Source organism: Poecilia formosa, unplaced genomic scaffold, assembly GCF_000485575.1.
Source record: "Poecilia formosa unplaced genomic scaffold, Poecilia_formosa-5.1.2 Scaffold19, whole genome shotgun sequence".
Taxonomy (NCBI): domain Eukaryota; kingdom Metazoa; phylum Chordata; class Actinopteri; order Cyprinodontiformes; family Poeciliidae; genus Poecilia; species Poecilia formosa.
The window spans coordinates 2,724,809-2,742,559 of record NW_006799958.1 but is presented as its reverse complement, the minus strand read 5'-3'; the positions used below and the strand labels follow the sequence as shown (position 1 = coordinate 2,742,559).

General features: G+C 39.1%; 1 protein-coding gene across 2 annotated transcripts; it reads right to left on the bottom strand.

Moving 5' to 3' along the window:
* Positions 1-5,983: 5,983 nt before the first annotated feature.
* LOC103134857 (uncharacterized) lies at positions 5,984-17,750 on the bottom strand. Of its 2 annotated transcripts, XM_016669031.1 has the most exons (3): positions 12,116-17,750; positions 7,993-9,959; positions 5,984-7,912 (listed from the first exon to the last, which is right to left on the bottom strand). In XM_016669031.1, the coding sequence occupies exons 2-3, from the start codon at positions 9,925-9,927 to the stop codon at positions 7,178-7,180; spliced, it is 2,670 nt and encodes an 889-aa protein (XP_016524517.1). In that variant the 5' UTR covers positions 9,928-9,959; positions 12,116-17,750; the 3' UTR covers positions 5,984-7,177. The 2 variants fall into 2 exon arrangements, with proteins under 2 accessions (XP_016524517.1, XP_007547396.2); XM_007547334.2 differs by lacking the exon at positions 12,116-17,750 and having other exon boundaries at positions 7,993-12,105.
* Position 17,751: the final 1 nt, after the last annotated feature.

The following is a 17,751-nucleotide window of genomic DNA, read 5'->3' as shown; positions in this document are numbered from 1 at the left end:
TAGCATTTTATCTGAAAGGCAAGGCTCTAAATGACTCCACTGAGTAGAAAGTTCCAGAGATACTGAAAGCTGATTCACTGAGTGAACGCACTGTGCTTAACTGGTCATCAGACTGGCTTGACCTAAATGCCTTGGAGGATGTGTGACCTGTTGACAAGAGGAAGATGAAACACACCAGACCCGACAACTTAGACAAGCTGACGACTCGCTTTAAACCCATCTGGGCTTCCGTAGCATCTCCTCATAGCCGCAGGATCATCATCTTCAGGTTGCTGCGCAACGATACAGTGATTCACGCAAAAGAAGCACCAACAAAGTATAAAGTACATAAACGGCACAGTTTCAGCAGGTTGACATTTATGTTACACATCCGTTTTTATTGGTCTTAAGAAATGATATTATCAGAGAAACTGGAAGCATTAACTGTAGGCCATCATCGTCGTCAAGAATAATCTTTTTAATATTTTGTGCCCCTGTAATTACAGGGTTGGAAGTTGTAGGTACATTGTGGTACAATTGTAAGTACATTGTGAATTAAAACATTTTGAAGTCGCCACATCGATCCTCTTCCAAATGGTCTTTCTCTGGGTCATTGTCATCTATAAGATAATCGACCAACGTGTGATTTGGTCTCATGACTCATGGTGAGCGGTTGTCATGGCTGAAATGGTTTGTTTGACAGAGGATATTTGAGTAATATTCATTTTTCCTCAGCACCTTTTTGTCTTCTCAGAATCTGTTTGCTGTTCTCTTAAAAGGTACACAGCCGAGTCTTGACCTCAGAAAAGGTCTTCTGACTTTGTACCGCGCGCTTGTGAAGTGGTTCGGTGTCGCCTGTTTAAAGGGTCGAGTGTTGCTTGCAGAGATTAACTCAGACACACACCTTGCTACTCAGCTTGTGTGTTTGTGTGCTTTAGTTAAGCCAGTTTCTGGCGGTGTCACCTTTGAAGTACACCAGGATATTTGGAGAACAGACCTCAAAGTACCTCACACATTCCTGCCTCACATGGAATGACAATATTTTTGCACCTGTTCATCTTTTCTTGTGTTTTTTTTTTCCAAAATTATTTTTGCTTTGTTGGTCACCAGCAAACACAAAGTGTAAGGTTCTCAAAAGTCAAGAAAATAATTGTAGTTCTCTTATCAAGCACTTCAGGTTGGATTTTGTTCTGTTGTATCGAGGAGGAAAGTCAAGAGTTCATATAATACAGTAAAAACAATTTGGATTAAAGCTGTTGTGCCTCTGTTTCCCGGTTCACCACATGTCTCTTTATCAGAGAACATGATTCAAAGATCTAACTCATTTTGCCAACAAAAATATTTCATTGATGTTTTTGTTTGCAAAGTTTCTTTTTCTGGACAAAAACTAGATGGAAACTGAATGAAAACTCACGCAGAATGATTAGAACTGTGACAAAGACATAGCTAAAGGATTTTCATACAGAATGACACTTGGTTCACAATTTATAAATATAAAAAAATATATTTTGTGCTGCGTCTCTGTCAGCCTTACATATCGTCACCTTAATAAAATAATGGCTTAAGTTTTTTTTTTGTTTTTTTTGGGATTTTTTTCCAAAAGATGTTTTAGTCAAAAAAAAAAATTCTGATCATTTTAGCCAAAAAACTACTTTTTTTATTTGGGTGCAGGTTCTCAATTGGATTTAGCACGGGACTTTGACTGGGCCATTTCATCACAGGACGTCTTTTTGATCTAAACTGTTCTATTGTCTGTTTGTTTTGGTTTGTTTTCCTGCAGGAAGGTGAACCTCCGGCCAGGTCTATAACTTTTTCTTTCTTTTTTTTTGTTTTTAGCACCGTTGCCCTGAATAGCTCCAGCTATCTTCCCATTGACTCTGACCAGTTGTCCCTACTGAAGAAAAGCCTTCCCTCAGCATAAATATCACAGTAGGGTTACTGTATTTAAGGTGAACTGCTATGTTAGTTGTTTTTTTTTGTTGTTGTTGTTGTTTGTTTGTTTGTTTTTGCCAGACAGCATTTTGCATGTGGGCCTGAAAGTTTATTTTGAGTCCTGCCAGACCAGAGCACCTTCTTCCACATATTTGCTGTTTCCTCTTTCCTCTTTTTGTTGGTATTTCGCATTAAATCCTAGTCAAATATAAAGAAGTTTGCATTCAGTCCCAGAGGTACGAATACAAGTCAGTGCATGATTGGATTGCAGTTTAGATGCTAAACTCAGGTAAAGTTGTTGCATCCTTTTCCTGGGTATCATGATTTTCCACTTTGATCCCTGTGTGTCTGCAGCTGTGGTGAGTCATGGGCCAACACCGCTGCGCTGTAAATAAAATATAACAAGCCGACTGCAGAATTAGGTAAGAAAAATGAGCGAGCAGAGCGAGGAACAGGAAAGCTCGATGACAGGACGGACAACAGGGGCTGGAATTAGGAAGGCTGGTGAACTGGGAACAATGGAAAAACCGGATAGATCATCAGCTAGGAAGCAGCTGAGGGGAAGTAGATGGAGCTGCAGAGAAGGAGGAGGGGAGGCAGGAAGGCTCATTCTTCAGAGACAAGAGATGCGGCTCAAACAGAACAGACAGGACATTTCAATCTGCACAAAATAGCTCTGACTTCACTTCTGGAGATAAAAAATTAGATATATGCCTCTTTAGTAACATCTAGTGGCAAAGGCAGTAAGACACAAATCTACACCTTGACCTGCATTTCTGCTTCAAGCCGAATGTGGCTGGATGCATTTTCCCTTCCTGCTTATACTGCATAAGAAATACCTTTAGTGGGAAAAGTGTTTGTGGTAGAATCTAATCAGCTGAAGATGTAAGTTAGCAATTCAGGTTAAATACTGGTTTGTATTTACACTATTTGAATCAATTCCATTCTATTCTTCTATTTCTGAAAAAATTCAAACGGGGCCAAAGTGTACCACCAGAGTTCTGATGCTAAAAATTAGCATCAATGCTAAGGTAAACAACAATGTAGACAATAGCATGTGGAGAATTACAGGTGTGTTGACTAGCATGGACTTACTCCATTCAGTATCCAAACATGAGTGCAGGGGTCCCCAAACTACGGCCCGCCTCCACATTTGGTCCGGCCCCGTGAACAATACTAGAAAGCGTTCAGATTTTTTTTTCATTTATTGTATTTTCCGGTTTATATGTGGATTTTTCTTCAACCACCAGGGGGCTCTTTAGCAGGAAGTGTGTCCTGTAAACAGGGAATGTTTTGTTTTGCATGGCGCATTGCTGCCATCTGTTGGACTTTTAGGGAACTGCTTGACTTTTATGTTATTTAATCAGTACGGTTGTTTGCTAGCGGTAGAGCAGATGATCACACGTGTCTGTTCGAAGCAATGCCTGTAAGTAGCAACTTATACTTCAAAATGAGCCTTTATGTTAACATATGAAAAACTAATATATTATAGTTACATTCCCTCAATGGGAATGTAACTATAGTCAGTCCCAGTAACCGTTTCACTCATGGGTTTTGCCCAAGTGCTTTCTGGGTAAAAAATCAATCGAGAAACGCCCCCCCTCCCCCCGTCAACAATTTCCGGCCCCCCACCAGACAGAGGAGGGAAAAGTTATGTGGCCCTCACAGGAAAAAGTTTGGGGACCACTGCATTAGTGTATGAGCTAAAATTAGCCGAAATGCTAATGCTGTCCTAAACGTTGTCAGAGGCACGTGGGGTATAACTAGCATGTTGTCTTACTTTGACTTGCTCCATTCAGTATGCTAAACATAGTTAAGAAATAAAAAGCTAACATGCTCATTTAAGGGAAAAGGCTAATGCGCTACCTTGCTATGGCAGGCCAAAAGAAATTAAAATGATACCATTACTCTCCTACCTATCCTGGCACAGCTAACTTTTTCTGCTAAAAGGCAATTTTGCACAAATATAATGAACAGTTAGAATTGAACAAAAAATTGTGACAATTTGTATTGATTTTGTCTGGGTAGATCAATATTTATCAGTGAAAATGATGCAACTCCAATAAAATACAAATTAGCAAAATTTCTACTAATTCTTAAAATGTATTTACTTGATAACATTAGCTAAACTGTAACAGATTTTTAGATTGTTTTACAGAAATGAGATAATTTAATCAACTAAATGGGTTCAAGATGACACACTTTAACATAATCATCTTCTTTATTATTATTATTATTATTATTACGTATAGAATCTCTGCACATATCAGCATCATTGAAGAACAAGATTACCAAAACAATCTTCCTTCACAAAAACTACATTTCCAGCTCTTCAGCCTGTTATAGAGACAAAACACTCACTTCTATCGCCCGTGTAGATTAGCATTAACGTGAATGTAAATGTACGCATTTGTGGTCCAAAGTGGTGAAGAAGCATCTTGAGGAAAAGCCCACTCATGTGCAGCGTGAACATGTGAACTCAACACAATTAAAGCGCCGACCTTCTGCCCGGTTGGCGACAGCCGTCACCAGCACAGCATCGTCTGAGGCAGCAGATCAGCAGCTTGACAAATCATCTGATCATTTCTCTCCCGAGTGCACCTTGTTTCAGGAAAGGTTTGGACAGGTACGCGCTGTCCACCATGTTGCGTCATTTCCATTCCCCCCTCCAACACCTTTGCAAGTGTTTGGGAAGACAAGGATCAGTTTTACTTTTTTAAACAAACTGCTTTGTTTTGTTGAGGAAGCAGGAGCTGCAGCTTTGCCCTGCTACATGGAGAAACTGTCATAGTGTATCAGAATATTTGTATATTTATATTTATAGACGTCAATGACTTTGTTTCTCCATCTGTTGTTGAATTTCTTTAGATCGGGACACAACGTGCTGCTTTTTTTTTTTTTAATCATTTAGCCCACTTCGTGTTGTCAGATAGGCTCTCTTTGTAAAAAAAAACAAAAAAACAAAAACAGATTCAGCTACAAATAATATCGCTCCTGTTCAAAATATTTCTGCAGCATAGACTGTTAAGAGCAGCTTGGCAGTGACAAGCATTCACAGGCTGTGACAAGAGACTACTTAACAACCGATGAACAGCTGGCGGGGAGTGAGGAGTTGTTTGATGTGTGGAGAGGTGGCTGTGTGCTACAAGGATCTCAGATGTGGAGAAAATTTACTTAAAATGCAAATAAAGTCCTTATGTTACGCATCACTTGGCAACAGATGCAAGCGAGTGGGAGTTCGATCGAAGGGGCTCCTGCCTCAGTTCTTGAGAAAGTTTTATTCGTTTATCTTTGTGTAAAAATCCACTTGTGGCCGACTTGGGTTTGATTCCTGTTTAGAGTCAACGAACTGTTCAGTAACGACCACAAAAATGTTCAGATGAAAAAAAAACAAACAGCTTTTAAACATTGATGTTCTGAAGAAATATTCATATTTAAAACTGAATTATATTTTAACCTTTTTGACATCGCTGTAACTTCAGTTGCATGTTTTTATGTTTACAGTTGTTGCTGGTCTTGATGATAATATGCGATCAATTTGGAATAAACTACACTCTTTAGTGACTATTTAGTAAACTGATCAGAAAAGAAGCACAGCAAGGAGAATGTTTTCGTTGTAATTTTTATTAGTTGTGGGACGAACAGCATTGAAGCTGTGGCTGATTCCACGAAGCATAGAGAGTGACTGGTTGGCCTTGAAACAAGTGAATATTTTATTATAATCTGCAGGCTAAACTGAAGCGAGGAGAGCAAAGGAGAAGATGCCAGCTTTTTATTTAAGTGCAGTGATGCTGTGATCAACGATTATCTTAAGGTTCAGATGAAAGAGAAGCAGAATGCAGAGTTTAATATGTAGAGCAACCAATGTCCTGTCACAGTAGTAAATGATCCATTTTTAGATTTAGTGCTTACAGGAAGCAAAAAATGTAACAGTGTCAATCTAAAAAGTCAACAAACCTTGAAAATGAGAAATGTTCTGCACACAAACAGGCAGCATCAAAACACATTTGCTGTGGAAACAGAAACACACCAAACATGATCATTATTGGTAGAAAGACAGAAAAGGAAATACACAAATAAAACCAAAAACATATCAGTGCATTAAAATAAAAAGGTCATATCTGTAACGTCACATTATGTTTGAGTCCAGTTGACAGACTTTCAAACTGCACACACGTCTACGTTGGGTTGTAGTGTTGTAAAATGGTTTGTGATTTTTAACACGCTGACTTAAATCATGATAATAATGACTGACTCCAAAGAGACATTTTGCTTTTTTATTTGTTTTTGCTGCCATCAAATACTCAACAGCAGTTAAACATTTCCTTTGAGCTTAGAAATCAACCAAAATGCACACAATACACTAAATGTAAAATATAAACCCAGCACAAAGAGTAAGGCAATATGTTAATTGGTTGATTTTTTTTATTTTTTATTTTTTTGCATTGTAGCGATACAAAAACTGCTATACTGTTGTAAAGCCCAACTTAAATGTTCTCATATTTGTAAGGATGAGTAGTGCACAAAGACTTTATAAAATTTACTCTGACCTGTACCTTCAGTCTTTGTTTAGCACTTAAGATTGTATTTAAAAATAGTGTCTCAGCTGTAACGCGGGATAATTATTACACACAATGTTAGTGAAAATATTAGACTGAAATGAAAGCAAATGTGACAAGATGTCAAATCCTAAATACAAAAAAGACTAGTTTTTCTACAAACACCTTTTCACTCAAACATTTGAAAACCAAAATAAAAAGTGGAACAAAGTCTTGATATTGTCAATATCTGACCAATTTAAGTGTTGATTCATTAAGTTTGATTTCCTACTTCACCAGGTTTCAGTTCTTTAAAGTTATTATAACATAATAAAATACTACAAACAATGTAACCCCTCTGTAATGTAAAAGCTACACAGCAAACAACAAAATAAAAACAAACTACCACTAACGGTAGATTACCTTAACACTTGCTAGGCACTGTTTTGAATCTTTACAGGTTTATATTGCTTCTTTTTTAAAGGATACCCTTGGATTTACAAAGGCAAACAAATGTCTTTTGAGTTTTGGAAACTCAAAATTATATTGTGTTATCGTCAAACTGATACGATGCATCATCCTTACAGTGCTAACTCACTATTAGCATGTCAGCGGTAAGATGAACTAGACTGTTTTTATCATTTTAATACACGTTCTAGACACCAGTGTTTAACTCACCAGTTTGTTAAATCCTTTCCTTAAATGTCAATAAGGTCAATCTAGCCATGTCACCCTTTATAACTGTAAATCTTAATGCAATGGTGCATGCTGTCGGACACGGCTAGTTGCCCATCTGGTAATAAGGTCAGGCCACGTGGGCTGCTCAATCCCTGGCGTACGATGGGCCAGCCAACGCCTTGAGCAGGGTACAGCACAATTCTGTGCTGCTCTCCCCAGTCTGCGACTAAGATATTGCCGTCTTTATCGATGCATATACCCCAGGGACATGCGAGGACTGGTCCCATGCCAGCACATACACCAAGAACTCTCACTGTGTTCCAGCTTGGCTCCAGAACTTTGATGCAAGGCACTCGTCCCGTTTCATTGCCCCTTTCGGACACTGCTACCATGCCCGAGCTCAGGCAGGTTGCCACCAAGTAAGGCCTGTGGAATCCGGTCACCACTGTGCGTTCGAGCCTGGAACCCGTTTTAGGGTCAAGCTTCAGGGCGATGAGGGTGCCTTTTCTGATATCAGCTACCAAGAATTCATCTAGTCTGGTTACAGCCACCCCTCGGGGAGCTTCTAGCTCATCCTTTGCAGAGCCCAACGTAGATCCTCCAAAGGTTTGAAGCAGGCGACCGTGTCGGCTGAACACAAGCAAAGCTCTTTCCGCAGCACAGCTTAAGGCGATTAGACCCTTGGCATTGACGGCAATGTCAAAGTAGTTACGGCATCTTCTGGAGGAGCCACTGATGTTTGGGGAACTTACTTGCTGAAAAACATTCCCCTGAGGGTCAGTCACCTGTTTGAAAATGTACATTCAGTTAAATCTTATAAAGCAGACAGTATATTGATGCTTAAGAGGATAGAAAGAAGACAAACCTGGACACGTGCATTTCCGCAGTCAACTATAAAGAGCTGCCCCTGTGGTGTGGCATGGATACCACTTGGCAGGGTAAGATCAGCCCGGCCTGAACCTTGCCTCCCAAACTGCCCCATGAGATGAACACCACTTGCGGTGAACTCCATAAGCAACGGATCGATCTCTTCCTCCAACTCTACCAGGGCTGGTTCTCCTCTTTCCTCTCTGCCTCTCTTGTGTTCTTGAGAGGAACCATCTATGACTGACATCGACAAAGACCTGGCCACAGGGACTTGTCTTAACCCAGTTGTGGATTTCTTAGACTGTGGCAAGATGCCATGACCAACATGATTAGGGTATGAGAGGATCTGACCTCTGTCAAATCCTCTACTTAGAGGTGGTGAGGCCGAGGTGGAGCTCAACATGGAGCTGAAGTTGCCACTTCTATCTTTGCATAATTCTTGCTTATTTGCGCCGCTACTAATCAACGGCCTTGTCTTGTGTGTTAAATCCACTGCCGACTTGGACAGGTGAAAACTGTGATTCAAAGAGCCTTTGTTCAAACTGAAGTCGTGTGACGGGCTAACGATAAAGGTATAGGTGGAGTCAAGGCTGTCTGCTGGAGATGGCGCACGTCCAGAGTCACCTAACGTCCCCAGAGAGTGTTCATCAGAAGACTGGCTAAGACGAGAGTGTGATCTCACTTTGGAGGTAATGTCTACGCAGCTTTGACTCACCAAATGATCTCTTGGAGCCATCCTAGGAGATGTTGATGTACTACTAGCATAATGCGAAGGTCTGTTATTCGAATCAAGGCTTCTTTTTCCTTTGTCTACCCCATTGCTGTCTAGACTCAAGCAACGATTCATCTTGGCAGATTCCTGTCTTCGCTCAGGTGAAGGAGATGCTTTTCTACTAGTGGCCACAGAAAGCATCTTTCTCTGATTAGAGGGTGAGTAATATTTTCCAGCATTGCTCATCGTGCATACCATGTCCTTTGCTTTGATATCCTTATTTTTAGCAGAAGGCACAGCCAAATATACATTCTCCCCTTGTTGCTCAAAGCAACTTTTATCCATCTCATCAACTTGGGATGCTTCCCAATCAAACTGTTCACATTTTGGCAGCCAGTGGTTTATCTTTGCAGAAGAAAGCTTCTGCTCTTCCTCTGACTCTACGTCACCATGGTTTAAGAGGTTGATCCTTTTGACCGTCCTGCCTGTCGGTGATGTCCAACCCTGTCCTTGCGTGCTTTTTGTCCTTTTAGAACTTTGTTGGTTTAGGTCTTCGCAATGCATCTCCTGTGAATGCAAGGCACACAGCTTTCCATTTGGCCCACAGCCTCCAACTTTCAGACACAGACATTGCTCTTCCACTCGAATGTCTCCGAAAGTTACCGCATTAGGCTGGGAGCTTGGTTTGAAGTTTACTTTTGTAAGAGAAACGGAGATTTCCCAGGGCTGCAGAAACTCTGAAATCTCCTCTAGTAAGAGGTTTTTGTTTGGTCCCTTCTCAGATAGAACAGAGTGATCCATTGTCTGGAGTCGTTGTTGAAACTGAACCAACTTCTCAAACCTTTGCTCCATCAGAGACTGACTCACCCTGGCGGCCGCCATGTTCTCCCTCTCAACCTGTTCCAAACGCTGCTGAGTGTCCCGATGGTCCTGCTCCACCCTCTCCAGCAGACGCTTCTCTTCTCTACGTGCTCCGAGGATCGCCCGTTCTACGCCCCGCTTAACCGTCTCAATCGCAGTTGCATGACGGAGCTGTATTTGACGTAACTCCTCCCTGGCCTGGGCGAGGTCGCTCTGAGCCTGGATCGCCCAGCAGGGAAGCGAATGATGTGGAGAAGAAGACGAAGGACCATCTGACTCAGAATCTGGACTGTTGGGGTCTGGACCGTTGGCTTGGATGGAAGAGGTTGAACTGCTATCGAGAGGGGTTCCCACAAACATCTTGAAAGGATGGTAGACTTTGTTCTCGATATCTGGAAAAAGAAAGTGAAGAATTATTATAAATACAGAAGATATTACAGAAAAATGGTTATGAAACAAGAAAGGGACACTTTTTTACCCAAGTACTTCATTGTACTTGGGCCCGATTCATTGGGCGAATCATCAATCTCACACTATTCATTTACATATATAACAATTTGATGACAATGATGCCAGTATTTTAGTCCAGTAGTCCCCAAATGCACAAAATGCAAAATAGCATAACTTAATCAGACATAACATTGAAACATATGGACACACTCCTCAGTCTGCAGCAACACAATCTCACACACAACAAACTGTGACGCACACGGTGGTTTCCGACATTGTACTGTCAGAACCAATACAGCTTTAAGCTCATCTGTTGTATTCAAGCCTCCCTTTCCAAGTGCATCAATAAGCCAGATACAGACCAATCCGTGGTAAAAACACTCAAGAAAACGTTTTTTTGTTTGCAAGTATTTATTTTTTTGCGTGCGTGTTCTTTGTTTAAAAATCTAGCGTTGACTCTCTGTCGTGTCGTTTTAAACATTTGATGTTTCAATAATTTTAAAACCTGACAAAAGCCTGCTACGGGGACAGACTGTTAATCTTTTATTTTTGCAGTGACTGTGGAAAAGATCAAGCGACGGGCAAGAAAAGGTTTGAATCCAACACTGAGAATTCGACTTGCGTTTAAAGCCATGATAGAAAAGGAATCCGGAGAGGGCAAGAGTAGGAGGAACTGAGTGTCAACAGCACTTCTCGGCTCCCCGGTGCTGAGAGTAGATTTTACTTTGATATTTTATTCATGAAGTGAATAAAGTGATGCAGAGAAACAGTAGTCAAAGTTAGTCCTTCTCTATAATAAATATGAAGGAGCATTTTTTTTTACCTAGGACCAGATAGGAAAGGTATCAAATGGTTTAATGTTTAAGCTGCTGTTGTATTTTATCCTGTTTTGCCATGAATATTGGCGTGTAAAAAAAACGTTGGTCTAAATGTGAAGATATGATGTGCATTTTGTGGAACATCATGTCCTGTCATTAAATAATTCACCCTCATTTTTACAGTCCACACCCTTTAAAATGTGAATTTATAGTGTTTAGGATGGGAAACGACACTTTTCCTGTTGGATCACTGCGGTGACATTCGCATCATCCAACAGATATCTACAGCAGCCTGCTTTAGCTGGAGATGCTACAGTATAAAATGCCTAGAAGCCGAGACTATGCATTACTTACTTAAAGCTTTGAAATACAATTCAGATAAGCAACGACGTGATAATGTACGAGGAATGACTACAAGTAGGCTGTTTCAGCGTGAACTGTAACAATAGACCCAAATTTAACACAACTTTCCAGAAGTATATTAACGGTAAAGAATACTAAAAACAATTATGTAAAATTCCAAAAAGTGTCAACACAGAAATAAAAATAAATGATATTTTACAGAGCATCTAGCTTTTTTATTTTCATAGTTTGCTTCTGATTGGCCTTGTAGAAGTGAAAAGTTTTCTTTAAGGGGTTGAGCAAAGCATCGTTTTTGTTTTTAATGTTGGTGTGAGAAAGACGAGGTGAATTCACAAAATGTAACTTATTATTCAGCTGAAATGGCCTCCTATGTCCCTGGGCTTTCACATTAACAATTGAACATTTTTGAAAGATGCTCATTTAAATTGAGCTTTTAATAGTCAAGTTTAGGTTTTCTTGACAGATGTATCCCACTCCATGCCTTGTACCACTGTGTATTAAATATCTGCATTGAGAGGATGGATTTTGTTAGCTTCCTGCATCACTGGCACAGGCAACTTGTAGATTATTTATGTTGACAGGAGCAACCGAGGCACTGGGTCAGTACTGGTCCTTTGTCCTCAGGTTCCTGATCATATTGCAAAACTACATTATGCATCAGAGGGATCCAGTTTCACATCATATGACCCACATTTGAAAGAGCAGAAGAAATACTGCTAAAAAAAATTAAAATAAAAAAGTCAAATGTAATGAGATTATTTGTGTTCAAAAATAAATTTTCTGCAACTTAATGTAATAGTTTTACCTTAAATAAAGACATTAAAAGCTGAACAATAAAAAAGTAGCTTTCTTTTACGTTCATATAAATAAGAGGGAAAAGAACAACACAAAACCCCGAATCCATCACTTTGCCTTACCCGTCGTCACGGTGCTGCGGTGATCCTCCGCTCTTCTTCACCACATCGCTCACCCACTTCACTTTTACCACCAACCTCTCCCCCCTTACCCCTCGCTGCAGTTTTTACTTCTTGTTGGCTGTTGCTAGGATACTGCCAAACTGACTCCAGTTTCCTCTGTGTGCAAACTCTGAAACATGTGCATTCACTCTTGACATTTGTCTTGCCATCAGAGCTGTGTACTTTGCAATTTACTCCGTCTAAAGTGTTTTAGCTGCGCATTTAGAGTGATTAATGCCAACCTAATGCAAGCAGCCGTCTGGGTGTCGCTGGCGTGAAATAGTGGATCAGTTTCCCTCTTTCCTTCCCCCTCCCCTAGATATAGGCGTAAAGATTAACATTAGCAAATGACATTAGCACCAACGTTGAGGTGTTTATGAAGTAGTCTTGGTAAACGTTTTATGAGTCTGGGATCGTTCCTCCTGCATGGACTGAATATGCAGGCGTGACTCTGGTCATAATGATTCCCATTGTATGATGGTGCAAGTGTTCATAGTCAAGCTAGCAGCTAAAACCAGCAAAATAGTTCTGTGCAGAAGTTTTAACTTCTCCTCATTCCTTTCAGAAAGACAAACATTTTAAAGTGGCTTTCTGAGCGTCTTGGGTTTTATTATCCCAGCCTGACCAAGACGAAACATGATACGGCTTGTGACTGAGAAAAGGAAACAAAAAGATGGAAAAGTGGAGGACAAAAAGAGGCATCAGCATGTGACCAGGTTCTAAATATCTTATGTTTAGGAAATGGAAACAAAAATGTATATCAATTTTGAATCGATTTCAGGTAAAAAAAAATGAAATAAATTAAAAAAAAGGAACAAACTATTGTTTGGCATTTGCAGCAGGTATCCATTCATAGCGTTTAAAGATCCAATTAAAATAGGTCATTTTTCACAGTATTATATGAAAACAACAGTTAGCTCTTCTTTTGGTCGTTTTATTCTGAAACTCTATCCACTTTGAGAACTTTCCTACATGCTTCGACTGCTGATGATTTAAAGCGATTTTTGATAACATGTACAAACTCTACTGTGAGGAAATGCAGCTACATTACTCCAGTGAATAAAACTCCAGAGAGGGAAACTGGTTCCTACTTATTTTAGGCTTAATCTGCCAGCATATGATAATTTTTCATAAGAATCAAGTGAAATAAACAAAAAAAAAACCATCTGTACTAGAACAAATGGAAACATTGTTCCATTGCTACAAAATCCTGGGAAAAAGTACAAAGAAATTTACTGTAATTTCTGTGAGATTTGGGCAGCGTTGTGTTTATTTACCACCTTAATTAATCAAACATTTAACTTAACTACCAAGACATTAAATCTGACACAGTAGTTCAGCACATGGACATGAAACGGAAACAGATTGAGATAAAATGAGGCGTGGATTAGTGGTTGGGAAAGTGACCCAGAGTCACAATTTTTGTGCTTTTTGAGTTTTATTGGTCAGAATGACTCAAACTACAACCACTTTAAAAGATTGCAAGAAATTCATAGTAAGAAACAACATTTCTGGATATGAATTTCTCCCGAAATGCCTTTAACAACCTCTGTCTAAAGGAGGTTGCTGTAAATCGGACACAGAACTTGTACAATGGGTCATATGTGGTTCTGTTTTTGAAAGCAGGTCAGTTCCTCAAGAGGTCCATTTTTATTTTTTTGTTAAAATCCAATTCTGTGCATAAACGTGGCAAAGGCTCTCAGCTTAACATTACATATTTAAAGTCTTAAATAGCTCCCACATATATTCATGAGTTCCTGTAAAAGCAGAAGCTGGACGGTCTGAACCCGTTTCCAGAACCTCCAGGTCCGGTCTGCTGTGATTGGTCAGATCTGACCGACTCTCATTCTGCTGCAAGTCGTGGCAAAAATAATAATAAACCCGTGATGATTAATGTAAGATATACATGTTTGCATTAAAGAATAATTTATTTCAAAAGGCAACAAAAAAAATGACACCAAGACAAATGTGATATTGCTAAGCAATGAATTTATAAATTAATAAAAACTTCCCTTTGTAGTGTTCTTCTGACAGCTTTCCCACTGTTTTTTTTTTCCTCCTAGCAATTTCAAAATATAAAAAAATATTTACGACAACATTCATCGTTACATCATTTGGAAACCGTTTCCATTCTGCCGGTTATTCCACACATCTCACTTGGACCGACCGATCTGATTGATCTCTTATTCTTTTTTTTTTTTAAACAGTATTTACAAGTTAAAATTGTTCCACATCTTCATTCAGCTCCAGAGCAGGGATACCAGAGTGTGTGTTGCATAGATTGCACAGGAGATGAAAAGTTGGAGAAAGAAAATAAAAAAGATACAGAAAAAGCTTAAACATCCAATTATGGGGAAAAAACAAAACACTGTATCATAGCAACACACCATAAAACAAATGTGCTTCAGTTACATTTTTCATCCACGAGAAAAGAGCAGTCTAAAGGAAAGTGGAGCTAGAAAACAAACCTTTGTGTTTGCAGAGATGCAAAACGTTCTGAATTTTGACAAAAGTCCAAAAGTAAATGAAATTTCGATGAATGTCAGATCAACTGTAGTGTATAAAATATGCATAATGTGCTGATTGCCAGCTGTAGGTTCACCAATCATCACTATTTTTGTCAGTTAAAAGAGAAAAAGGACAATAAAATGAACATAAAGTTTTTTGTTTTCTTAATATTTGATGTCTAAATTTGACGAGAAAAAAAGTCAACATAAATTAAAGAATCTGCAGACAATGATTGAAAAGTTCAGCCTGATTGGTGACAGATCCGCCCCCAGCTGCCAGTGACAATCTCCTTTATTGGTCTTTTCTATTTTTACACACTTTCACAATCACCATTGTGGTCGCTGGGAGTGCTTCGAATGAGAGGCAACTACTGTGAAGCTGAATAATAAACTTCAAGGACAAAGAAGCTTTGATTGAATTCGGCATATCTTGTTTCTTCACATTTGTTGTTGTTTTGCTTTATTTTGTGGTTTATTATTCGACACACGCTGTGCTGAATACAAGGTGTGTTTACAGATCGGGAAGACATTAAAGTCCCTGGAAGGACAAATTCGCTCATCGTCTCCTTCTATATTCATAATGTGCTTAAATGAAAAAGTTATGAAAAAAAAAGTGGGAAACGACTCAGGGAGTGTATACAAAGTTCATGAAGGTAACTCGAATTATAACAAAAGAAAAAAACAAAAAAAAAAATCACACATGCATTGTTTATGTCAAACCTCAAAACCAAAGTTGGCACTTTCTAAAAAAAAGAAACGAGGTTAAAGTCTGGATGGAAGATTACTGAGGGTTTCAGGCGACTGTCTTTGGAGTCCATGAACGCATCAAAGAGAAACAACGTCAGTGACTGGAATCGCTCGAGAAACTACGGCGAATCCACCGAGACTCTTTACAATCGTGTCTAAAATCGGATCCAGATGCTAAAAAACAACAAAAACACAATCTTGAGCTTAAAAGGAGGAACCTGACGAGGCCACCGAGGAGTGAGGCGATGGATGGCAGTGGGTCAACTTTACATGTAAAGAGAAACATTCAGCGGAGAACCTGCTCGTCTCCACGCACTCCTGCAGGTAAAGGGGGGTGAAGTCTGTGACAAAAGCTCATCAGAGCTGCACAAAACCCCATTAAACTTACATCAAACCTGGCCTAAACCGCATGCAGAAACGCTTTTCAATAAAAAACTATGGGCTGGTATGAAATGGATCTAGAAAGTCAGTAGAAAAGTGGCGTACTGAAGTACCAAATTTACAAACGTGATAAAAGATATGGCTTTAACAAGCTGAAAAAGCCTATTTTTTAATTTCCTTTCTTAAAGGTAGAAGAGATGAAAATGTCAAAAAAACCAAAAAACTTTAGATTTCAGAGGAAAAGACTTTACAGGACGTCAGGCAGTTTCTCTCTGCTGCTCGGAGTTTGGAGGAAGAGAAAAAGCTGGTATGTGCAAAGAAACGCGTTCCACAGTAAAGAGATGAGAAGAAGTGATCGCATCAATCTGCTCTCTAGAGGTTCATTTAAAATAGAGGTGCAACGTGAATTTTCAGCTTGACGGTCCCCACAAAGTCACCAGCCAATTAGAAAAGGGTTTTTTTTTTAACAGAAAGCTAGACATTTTCAGTACAGAGTAAAGCTGGGAAGTAGAAAGTTGTAAGAAGCTACTAGCTAGCTAATTAGGGCTGCAGGAGAGAGAGAGAGAGAGAGAGCAAGACTTAAAGCAAAAAACTTCAAGGCTAAAACAAGCTGTTATCCATTTGAGCCTTCAGTCGCAATCGATGGACATCAAATGTAGAGTTTTAGAAATCTCAGAGCTTCGAAGAATCTACATACATATGCAAATAAACACTGCAGACTGCAGCTTTAGCACTGCTAGCATGCTAACAGTGATAATCGCTAATAAAATGACAAAAGACATTTTAAAGCGTGTTTACAGCATCTGCTCTGTCACACAGTGTGACGTCACCTCTCCACCTTATGCAACCAATTATATTAGAAGGATAGAGAAAATATTTCAAATCACTTTTGTCTTTTTTTTTCTAGTCAAATTTGATGACAAACTCCACAAAATCCAGAGATCAGTCTCAAAATTCAGATCGCTGCATCTCTATTATAAAACACTTCCTAATGAAAGTGCAGAAAATAAACCGTCAAGTAAATGAAGGGAAAACTTGGCAAAAGCTTCTAACACTGAACTGCAACTTAATTTAACCTTCAATGCTATAAGAAAAAAAAAAATAAAAATAAACACTGAACACAACTGGCTTCCTCACACAGGCGTTTAGATCTGGTACCTACCAACAAACTGAAGAAACAGTGGCCATGACACCAATTAAATCAACGTTAGTGTTTTGAAAAAACAAAACAAAAAAACATATATATATATATATAGCAGCAAGTTAATTAATAAGATAAAAACGTTCAGTTTGGCCTTTTATCAAGACACAAAGCGAAAAAGTAAAAACTGAATAGATGGCTTCTTGAAACCTTAATTTGTAGCTCACTTATTAAAAACAGAATGGAGAAGAGTGAATGCCTCAAGGGATTTTTAAACTAATTGCAAGTCAATTTAAAACTCTTAAAATGACAAAAACATAAAAAAAAAAAAAAGCGACTTCACGCAACGCCGTCTTTTCCGTCCCCGGCTGCTTTATGGCGACGGACTGATGAGTCAGAAAAGGCCTGAAGAACAACTGGCGTCACCTTTGGAAAGGAGTCATTCATCAAAGTAAACTCACACAATGGCACATGCCTGCACCCACATGCTGCTGATATGTCAAGTAAATGGTGCAAATTAAAAAAAAAAAAAAAAAATCATACATAAAAATGGCATTTAATTACCCAAGACTTTCCAGGACGTTCTGTAATTCCTTTACAGAAAAGAAAAGAAAAAAGAAAAAAAAATAAAGAAACGCTCCCCTTCTTTTTCTCTCTCCAGTTTTAGCCGTCGTTTCAAATCGATGAACTCTGATAACGTCACCAAGTCTGACCAGATCCTACGCAGAAGATTAAACGCTTTGATGAAAGCTAAGACAGGCTTGATGTACAAATATTGACTTTTTATATATATATATATATATATATATATATATATATAT

Coding starts and splice junctions, on each gene's coding strand:
- LOC103134857 (XM_016669031.1), bottom strand. CDS start 9,927: ATGTTTGTGGGAACCCCTCTCGATAGCAGTTCAACCTCTTCCATCCAA. Junction 7,913..7,992: donor GCGGAAATGCACGTGTCCAG/GTTTGTCTTCTT, acceptor ATTTTCAAACAG/GTGACTGACCCTCAGGGGAA.